The sequence below is a fragment of the Daphnia magna genome, linkage group LG4 (assembly GCF_020631705.1).
Source record: "Daphnia magna isolate NIES linkage group LG4, ASM2063170v1.1, whole genome shotgun sequence".
NCBI classification, from domain to species: Eukaryota; Metazoa; Arthropoda; class Branchiopoda; order Diplostraca; family Daphniidae; genus Daphnia; species Daphnia magna.
The window spans coordinates 6871455-6881698 of record NC_059185.1 but is presented as its reverse complement, the minus strand read 5'-3'; the positions used below and the strand labels follow the sequence as shown (position 1 = coordinate 6881698).

Genomic DNA, 10244 nt, shown 5'->3' with positions numbered 1-10244 from the left:
ACATGGCATTGAAACACGCCCCCTTCCCAAAAAAAAAAAAAAAAGTAAACAAAAACAAAATAAAAAATGCTCTTCGGATACAGACGTTATTAGGGCAGAGAAAAGAAAATTTGACAGTGTTGGCCTTATTGTAAAATAAAAACAAAGACAAGCAAATGCAAAGGATCGAAGGTTGTGCTAAACCAAAATAAACAAAAGTAAACAATAGCAGATGACATTTGGGTAGGAAATTACAAAAACAAAAAAAAACAAAGAATGAATAGAACAAGGAATAAAACACAAACAAAATAGATGAAGAAAATGAAAGTAAAATATGGGATTAGATAAAAAAACCTAACCCTACCTAACCTATGTGGACTTAACTTGGGGGGACAAATTGTTTTCCATAAGCTCTCTACTTCTTCTTGATTTGGGGTATGGATGGTTCCTTGCCCTCCAGTTGATGAAGATGAAGGCAGTTAGAATAGTAAACGCTTGCCGAAGATTTCCTATTGGCCCAAAATGACCACGAATCAGATTTTCTTTTGATTACTTGCAGCCCTTTTGACGCATGATTCCTTCCAACCAACTCCAAACGGTGAGACGTTCAGGACACTGGAACATCAGATGCTAATCGGTTTCGAGGTCTTGATGGCAGATTGGTTTGGAGAGGGAAGGACATCCAATACCGAAGTATAGAACTTTCTGGGCTGTTGGGGCCTTTTAGGACTTGGGGTACAGGAAAAGGGAACGGTAAAAGAGGTGTGTGTTGACCATTCCCAGTCCCCCTTGTTTGACCATACGGTATATTACAGTTTTTTGGCCTTTTTACTTTTCTCATTTATAGGAATTTCATGACAGCATTTGACATCTGTTCAGCTATATTTTGATTACAAGGTATTACCTGTGCAATGTACACAGTTCCGGAGAGAACCTTTTGCTTGAGGAAATTCACCCTCTGGTAAATATTAAAACGTCGACAGGCATTCTCTCGCAGAATACCATTTAGAGAGCCAACTGCATCATTTCAAACCCTCCCAGCTGTCTCGACTATGGAGTGAGAGAATCTAATTCCTAACAGGGACAATGTTGGTGCTGACACAAGCCAGTCAAGAGATCAAATCAATCTAGAGCTCCAAGGGTGGGTTTTCGCGTGAACTTTCTGTTGAACTGGTCGTCTACCGTTTTCCTGTCAACTGCAACTAGATGGTATAAATTGATGTCCGTTCAACCTCCATTTCTGCGTCTTGCTGAATTGAAGGTTGAACTTGAAAAGTTAAACTTGCTCAACGGTGGTCCAGACCACCGTTGGTCTTCAGTTCAACTTCAAGTGATATTTATCCCCACCCCTTGTAGGGTAATCTGTAATAAATAAATTAGGCAACGCTGATTGTTACCATTGTGTTTCAGTTTTACTTTTTTATAGTTTCTTACGTTAGCTATGTGTGACAAATATTAAAAATGGAAAGTAAAAGTGCTTGTAGTGCAACATTTTCGAATAATTGTAATAAAAAAGAAGGCTGGAATAGTGGGAAGAGGGCTTCCCACCATCATTATCCCACCATCACCATCAATTATTAATTAATTTTGAAGCCATGTAGTTGTTGCTGAGTATGTCTATAATATCACTTTCAACTTTCTACAAGTTTTGATTATAATTTTAAATGACTTTTGTTTATTTAGATTTCATGAAAGAGAAGTGGTCTGTCTTGAACGACAGGGCTTTCTTGTACGAGTTGAAGATAAAGGTGTCACTTGTAAAACCAAATGGGAAAACCTTCACAGAGATTATCGATGTAACATCACAAAATTTAGCCAGTCTAGTAGTGGTGCCAGTGATACTAATAAAAAGCCAAAACATTTTGACCAGATAGAAGAAATTTTTGTTTTTGTTTTACTAAATATATTTAACTTAAAGTATTCTTCTAATTCCATCAATCATTTTAATTGGGGAGAAGAACAATTCCTACCGTCCACCATTTATTAGTGATTCTTTCAATAAAAAACCAAATCCAACAAAATTCAAAGACACTGCCAATAAAAAAGAGTGCAAACGTGATGAGGAAGGTATCGAAAAAGGTATTTAAATTTCCTCTTTTAATTTTAAACTACGATTACGTACGATTAACTGATTTCATTATGTATCTACAGATTTAGAATCGCCAAAGAAGCAGCAGTTAATGAAAACAAGACTCCTCAGGAAGATGGTAGTGATATTTCTAAGGCAGAAAAAAGAAATGTAAAAGAATGTCGCAAAAGAAACACCCGTGCGAAACGTTAAGCTAGTCTCTAGAACGCCTAGCTAAAAAATAGCTTTACGTACTTAGGCTGGTCATAAAAATCTATCTGTAAGTTACATTACTGCTGAACAAGAGCAGCCTGGTTTCTACCATCAAGCTGAAACCTACCGATTCTAATATTTTGCTTTCAGCATTAATTTAACCATGGATAGCTAGTGACGGCCAGCCTATGTACGTAAAGCTATATTTAAGCTAGTCGGGTTGTTTATATATCCTATTTATAAAGTTTATAGGAAATGGTCTGAATAAACTAGCTGTATGATAGCAGAGCGTTAGCTAATCTGTACTATCAGCAAATTAATTTTACGAAATCGATATTGACCGATTAATTATAAATATTATTTTATTCTACGTTGTTTTACAGTCTGCGAATGGAAAAATAATTTTTTTTCAAAATTGTGACATTGATATTGTTGCTGTTAAAACCAGCAGCACACAGGCTGGACGATCAATATAATTTATTGGCAATGCTGCTGTAATATTATTTATTTTGACTCGTCTCAGCAGACAACAGTATAATTAGGCGCACTATAAAAAATAACTGTTTACAGTTTACTTAAATTGTAAATAAAATGCCACCTAAAGAGAAAGAACTTTCTCCATACTTAAAACGAAAATTGGAAGTTAAAGAAGCAGATTTCGATCTGCAGCTACATATGAAGGAACAAATCGAATTGTCGTCTATAAATGTCAGGGATGTTGCAGGAAACGAAGTTCAGCCGCAACAACAATTGAGTAGTTCGTTCGAAAGTCGACCACCTGAGGCAACATTAATTATTTGTATGATTTTATTACATTGAAATGATTTTTTTGAATTGAAAGGTATTTGACTTGACGTATGAAACCTGTGGAAATACTGGAGACACTGACATTGACATTGAGGCTTCAAATGCTGATGAGTTATTTGGAAACAACACTTACGAAGAAGATGATATGGATGATTACATTTTTATGGTAAAATGTGTTATTAGTTTATTCTTTTTCAATCTCTCTCACATTCTAATACCATAAAATTGAATGTTATAGGAAGGCCTGAAAGACTGTGATCGTGCCAATTACCTTGCTTTAGTGTGCTTGGCATATAAATTGAAACATAGACTATCTAATGCTGCGTTCAAGGATCATCTGAGAATTCTGAAATTGTTTACTGGATCAACTGTCGAAGAAATGACAAGTGCAGCTAAGTGTGCAGAAAAATATAAGAAGCTTATACAACCAACGAAAAAGGTCTTTGTATGCAATGAGAAAGACTGCGATACTGTACTAAACACTGGCGCCGATGGTGTACCTTTAGCTTCACAGCCATGTGGCCATCGCTTTAGCAAGGAAAAAAAATATTGCTATTTTTTAGTGCTATCTATCGAGCAACAAATTCAGTATTTGTTGGAGAGTGGCGCAGCTAAATGGTTTGATAGTAAGCAGAACTGTGACGGGAAAACAAGAGGAGATATTCAAACCGGAGACTTGTATCGAGACAAAGTTAGAATCACTGATGAGCTCATACGTTACATCACTTTGCAACTTAACACAGACGGAGCTGAGTGTCACAAAAAAAGCAAATTTACGTTTTGGGCATTTATGGGAATACCTAACGAACTCCCTTACTTCTTAAGAAGATCAAACATTCTCTTATTCGCCATATGGTACGGCAACAAAAAGCCCCCAAGTGGACCTTTCCTTGAAGCCTCAATATCGGAACTCCAGCACCTTGGGACCAAAGGAGTGCAGTTCAATCAACAAACTTATTTGGTGAAGCCATTAATTCTCACAACAGATTCCATGGCACGCAGTGTTTTTCTAAATGGTTCCACTTTCAGAGGAGAGTGTGGATGTGATTTTTGTCTTCACCCTGGTAAGAATTCAGTTATTTGTGCGTGATTAAAATCTTCTAAAATCGTTGAATTATTTTCCCTTGCAGGAGAGATGATTAAAATTGGCCGTGGAAGTACAAGAGTCTACCCCGAACCGACCTCAAATCCTACTTTTGCACCGAGAACTGTGGAACAGCACGAACGTGATCTGATGGTATTTCAATTTAATACTTTTATTTACAATATATACATTCCTATCGAATTTGTTTTTTCATACAGACTGTTCTGGGTACTGGGAAACGCCTCAACGGAATTAAAGGCCCTTCTCCATTTTTGGCTCTTTTGGATTTTGATTACGTCCAGGCGCAAGTACCCGATTATCTGCATTGTGTCTGCCACGGAGGAATCAAGTTTCTGGTGGCCTTATGGACTGAGACCAAATACTTTAAACAACCTTGGTACTTAGATGAAAGAAAAACGGCAATTTTAAATGCTCGTCTCGTCTGATGCAAATGAAGCCACCTTATGAGATAACGCGGACTTCCAGCCCATTGTCTGATATAAGTCAGTGGAAAGCATCCAATTTCAGAGCTTTTGCTTTGTATTACTTCACAGCGCTTGAAGACCTCCTGCCGAAGGTGTATTTCGATCACTTTCTTTGCCTTATATATGGAAATCAAGTATTATTACAAGAAGAGGTGACTGTTAACCTCGTTCTAGATGTAGATTTCCTTTTGCAACACTTCGTTCGTGAAGCTGAAGTTTTATATGAAAAAAAAACATGCGTTTCAATTTCCACTTAACAACGCATTTAGTTCGTGCTACGCTAAATTGGGGATGCATTTGGAGCTGGTCGACCTTCATTCCGGAGTGGTTCAATGGCGTTTTGGTGTCATCGACAAATGGGACACAGTGCGTTCCAGAGCAAATGGTGAAAAATCTTCTCATGAAAAAAGCTGTACGTTCGGATGCAATTACTCTAATGTTAAAGTACAACTTGCCGCAAAATGTCTCAGTACTGCTTAAAGATTTTCTCAACATTTCTCACCATGATCTGCTCAGTTCATTAGAAATTGACTCGTCCGTCTTTAATTTGAAACTTCTTGGAGTTCCTAAGAAAAAATTTGCAAGCAAAGAATGCAAATCCGCGATTCAGAAATATTTCTCTTCCGTAGGTGATCCGGCGCCTTTACACATTAGAAGCTATTACTCTTACAAAAGATTTCTTTTTGGAAAAAAAGCAATATTCACAACTACAAGTTACACTCGTTCACCGAAACGGATCAACTATTGCACTTATATGAAAAATGATGTGTTCTTTATGATCAAAGAAATTGTTTCGTTCAATTTCCAACCTGATGATGCTACGGGAAACGTTTTTTTACTCGGTCGAATCATGGGATCCATCTCTAAAGAAAAGTATTCTCCCGCTCCAAAATGTTTAGAATCCCTACATTTTTGTAATTTACCTGGACAGTCTACGAAATGCGTTGGCTTATCATCGACCCTTGTTGCATTTAGTGCAAGTGATATTTTGAAAAAAGCCGTAATTGGATTTAATAATTGCCTTACTGAAACTTACGTTGTAACTGCCCTACCCAATTCAGTTGAGACGGATTGAATACAGGAAATTTAAAATCTCCAAATGAAAATTCACATTTTTTCTTTTAATTTGCAATTGTTACGGCAATTTCATTTTATACTCCGTTTATTGCTGGTATTTAAAAAATTATCAAAAACACAATTTGGCAACGCTTTTCATGTTTTGCCGCTCAGCTATTTCCATCTGCCTTCATTCTCGTTCATTTTCGTCTCCATGACGCGTTTTCTTTTTTGAAATTTGAAGTAGTTTATAGTTTTGATTTCTTATTGGGAAAATGGGAAACCCCATAATTTACGTTCTCGTTCGCTTAAAAAAAGGTAAACCCGAGCTAGGTATTCGGACTATGGATTCCATAGCTTTTCCCAAAACATTTGTGTCTCTTCCCAACCTTGAAGACAAAATCCGCATGCTTAAAGAGTTCATTTCTGAAAAAGACTGATGTTGCTTTAAAGTAATGATAAATTTTAACTAACTGTCGAAAAGTTTTATTAAAGATTGTTTATTTAGTTGGCCCAAGCATAGTGCTTCAGGTGAAGACCCATCGATCCAATTGGAACTTAAAGCTGGGCATATCCTTTCATTCTCAGGTGATTATTGTTGAACTTTATCTTGTATCACATGCTCTTTCTAGCCAATGTTTTTTTTATTGTTTCAGAAAACATAAAGGTGTTAGAACTAACACGTGATGCAATGCTAAAACCCAAATCAAAATCTGTACGGTCCACCAAAATCTTGCACTCAACTCCAAAATCACAAGTGGCCTCCAAAGCTGTTGCTTCCGTTCCCTATGCCAAGAAGTCTTTGCCTCCAGTATTTGGGAATACTTCAAATTCAGGTTTTTTAAATATTTATTTTGCAAAGTGTTTGTTATACGTACTCTTTAATTCTTAGAACACATAGAGCAGAGCAAGAGAAAAACAAAACAAACAAATCCAGCAGGAAGCAAAGATCAATCAGTCAAACCAACAGCTGACTCAGTCAGTGATTTGGGTGTAAGTGCTCTAGTATCATCTGAAAGCGAAGAATCAAACTCTGGTAATGAAGAAGGCGATTGGTTGGCTCCATCTCCTCCTTCTCGTCCGCCCAACAAAGTCCCACGGAGTGATTTAGAAATTTTTAAATTTGTTTTTATAATCACTGACATGATTACAGATTTGTCTTTGTTACAGGTTCACTGTATTGGCAGTGCCTCGAAAAGTAATGGTGCCGTTCATCGTAATGGACTTATTCTGACTCCTCCAGGATCTCGTTGTAACACGCCCTCATCTTTTCGAACTCCAAGTAGTGAGGTAAATGCAAAACTCGAGGTTTTCAATTTACTTATTCATTAATTTCTCTTTTTTTCATTTTATTCATTCAAAAAGGTTTTGAATGACGAAGCATCTTCTCTGAATGATATCAATTGCCAATATGACGAAAACAGTCAGGCTCAGATCATTGAACAGTCAAATTCCCTTCAAGACCTTGAAGAAGAAAATTCTTTTTCAAAGAACATCTGAATCAAAGTGTGATTGATTACGAAGATATGAAAGCTGAATACGAAAAGAAACTAGTTGAAAAGGACGAAGTTATAAAGAGTTTACGTGAGCATAACCCATTAGTACTAGCGCAAAGTAGGGCTAAGACATACCTATTCAAGATGTTGTAAATGTTAATTTGATTTTATCTTTTGAACAGCTCTAAGGGAATCTCTGTTGATGCTGGACACCACTCTGGCTAATTTGCCATCAAATAGCCGCCAGTCTGCAGCTGTAAACGCTGCTAATAGTGCAGCTCCTTCGCGTTCAATGGTGAAACTTCACGAAGATTATACCACCATGATTGATCCCAGCGCCCTCAGATTGGCTATGTCGTACGGAAAATCAGGAAATACGACAAAGTAATTTCAAGCATCATTCAAAAAATTTCTCACAGCACTTCTTTTTACTTTCCCATTTTTTTCAGGGAAATGGGAAAGATGGTGGCCACTATAATGGAGGCTTTGTGGGACAAGGCGTTCATGGCTTCGCACTCCCTATCTGGTCGCAAAGCACCGAGCGATATGAACGACCCTATTAAATAAAAATTGCCAGCAAAGCCAGCCATTCCAGCCGATGCAAGAAATGCAATTATACGTATGACAGACTTCATTATAAAATTTAGACTTCGATTTCACCTCTAATCATCTCCTATCTATTTACAGAGTTTACCATGAAATTTTGGGAGACAAAGCCCAACATGAGAATTCCGGCTACCACGGTAAACCCTCTAATAAGTCAAAAACTACTGACCGAACACAGCTCTGTGAAAAAAGCATTAAACAACGAGGAATCTGTGGATGAAGCGGAGTAGCAAATTCAGAAATTTCACTTATTCCTTTTATCACTCCGAAGAGTCCCTCCCTCCACAAGCTGCCATTTATGTGCCTCATTGTTTCCCTCATCTGAATATGCATCAACTTAGCAATAATCCATGTTTGCTGTTACAGTCCATTTTTGTCATGATGTGATATAAATGTATAACCTAGTCTTTGCATTTAATCTCGTCATCAATACAAAGAAATTTGAACTCATTTGTATGTTACTACTATTACGTATAGAATAGGAAGAATATACTAGGTTGAGGCTTGCTTGTATTTAATAGGCTACTTAAATCGTAGATTCAACTAGCTTTCCTATAGCTGCTAAACGACCAGCTATTTTCCCATGCTCATGTTAAGTTTATTCTAACCCTGAAATTCCAGGCTGTTATTCCAAAATTTGATCCTTGAAGCAGCTAGCTTTCCCTCCCTAAATCGATAGCTGTAAATGAGCTAGAAAACAGCTAACCGTTTCGTACGGGCAGTGAGCGTGAAATCGATGATGACGATATTTATGTGGTTGAGTTGGACGAAGAGGATGTCTCTTAAAAAATGTAAAATAAAAGACCGAAGAGCGAAGCAACGAAATCTGATAAAGTGCTTATGGCTTTTAAAGAAATGAGAGAGGATGGAAAAGTAAGATATCTAGAAGAGAAAAAGGAAATCCAACAGAGACATACTGAACGTATGGAAAAAACGCAACAGTTGATCGACGCACTAAAATCAATGACATCAGGAGGTTCATCAACGAGAGCAAGGTCCACTTCCCGTTCACCGAGACACCGATATGACAAACGATCATCGTCCGGGAGCTCTGAGGGTATTTCAAAAGTAGGTGTCAATAGTGCAACCCCAATAGATTCGTATTCCAACTATTCAAATAAATCGGGCAATTACAGTCGAAGATCTCGTTCAACAATTCATAGACGTTCCCCCTCACCTCCAAGTTCTCGTAGTAATTTGTGAGTTATTTGGTTAATTCAAAGGGCTACAGATAAAATGTGACGTTTGTTGTTTCATATACTTGAACTTTTGTTTTACTCGTTAATTTATAAAGTACTGAAATACTAATAAATTTCATCCGGAAATGTATATCTGTTTGTAATGTTGCAAACTCGTTTTTTAACTATGTAGTACAGAAACAGTTTTTAAAACATTTTTTTCAATTGGTACATTTTTATTTATATTGTTAAGAAAAGAGAGGTAGGGAACAGCCTAGATGGGTGTCTTTGAAAACGGGCTCGGTCTATTATCCTGACTTTAGCCGACACATACAGGTTAGTCTTGATCACGCATTACCGCGTTTACATCGGTGCCTGCATTACCGCAGTGCACCACGAACACACTAGTGCCTGCATTACTGCAGTGCACCACAAACAGCCGTATTACCACGACCGCCCGGACCTGGCCATGCTTTTTGGCATTCCAGCACCATCAATTAAACAAGACAGTAACACACACTCAACACGAGCGTCTAGATCTGGCCATGCTTTTTGGCATTCCAGCACCATCAATTGAACAAATCAGTATCAATCACACAACACAACTTAATAGGGAAAAGGTATGGGAATTAGACGATACTTGATTAAGTATCGTATATATTAAGGCTTTTAAAGAAATGGATCAAAATGATACGTCTTCCGAGGGACGTGATTTATTTTTAAAAATGACCGTGGCTTAAGCGCGTCCTTATAGCGTCCTTTGGCGGTCCAGTACTGCACGTCCTAGTAAAACAGATTTAGGATGAGTTACTGCATTAAACTGTTATGTGGGATGAAAAGCTTCCTATAGAAGTACCGCGATATCTACATTACCGTCCCTGCAGAAATTTAAAAGAATTTGACGTTGCTCGACCTAATACCTCCAATGTTGATAGAAGCGATTTTTAGTCTAGAAGTCATTTGTTAGGTTTTATGAGTAGAGGAATGCCTGAGGTAGGTTTAGAATTCTGGGTCGTCAAAGTAGGTTTGAAGCGTTTGTTTTGTGGTATTGTCGGAATTCTCAGGGGGTCCTTTGTTTTGTCAGATTCAATGGTCTCAATTTCCCCCATGTTGGGTTCCATCGATTCCATGATAATTTTCATTGGTTCTTGGTCTTGTGTCTCTGTGTCAAGGGCTGTCATTTGGGATTCCTTAATTGGTTTCGAAGGATTATCTTTAGAAGATACAGTCAGGGAAGTGGTAGGAGTGTCACATTTCATGGTTTCAGTTTCC

The 10244-nt window shown here is 37.6% G+C and overlaps 2 protein-coding genes across 2 annotated transcripts; both read left to right on the top strand.

Annotated features, from left to right (window-relative positions):
- Window positions 1-6036: 6036 nt before the first annotated feature.
- Window positions 6037-7192, top strand: LOC123466347. The gene is made up of 5 exons (XM_045172580.1): window positions 6037-6110; window positions 6201-6280; window positions 6349-6528; window positions 6585-6982; window positions 7058-7192. Exons 1-5 carry the CDS (start codon window positions 6037-6039, stop codon window positions 7190-7192), a joined length of 867 nt encoding a protein of 288 aa, XP_045028515.1.
- LOC116922367 lies at window positions 7065-8225 on the top strand. The gene is made up of 4 exons (XM_045172075.1): window positions 7065-7306; window positions 7371-7572; window positions 7638-7807; window positions 7876-8225. The coding sequence occupies exons 1-3, from the start codon at window positions 7219-7221 to the stop codon at window positions 7753-7755; spliced, it is 408 nt and encodes a 135-aa protein (XP_045028010.1). The 5' UTR covers window positions 7065-7218; the 3' UTR covers window positions 7756-7807; window positions 7876-8225.
- The last annotated feature ends 2019 nt before the right edge of the window (window positions 8226-10244 follow it).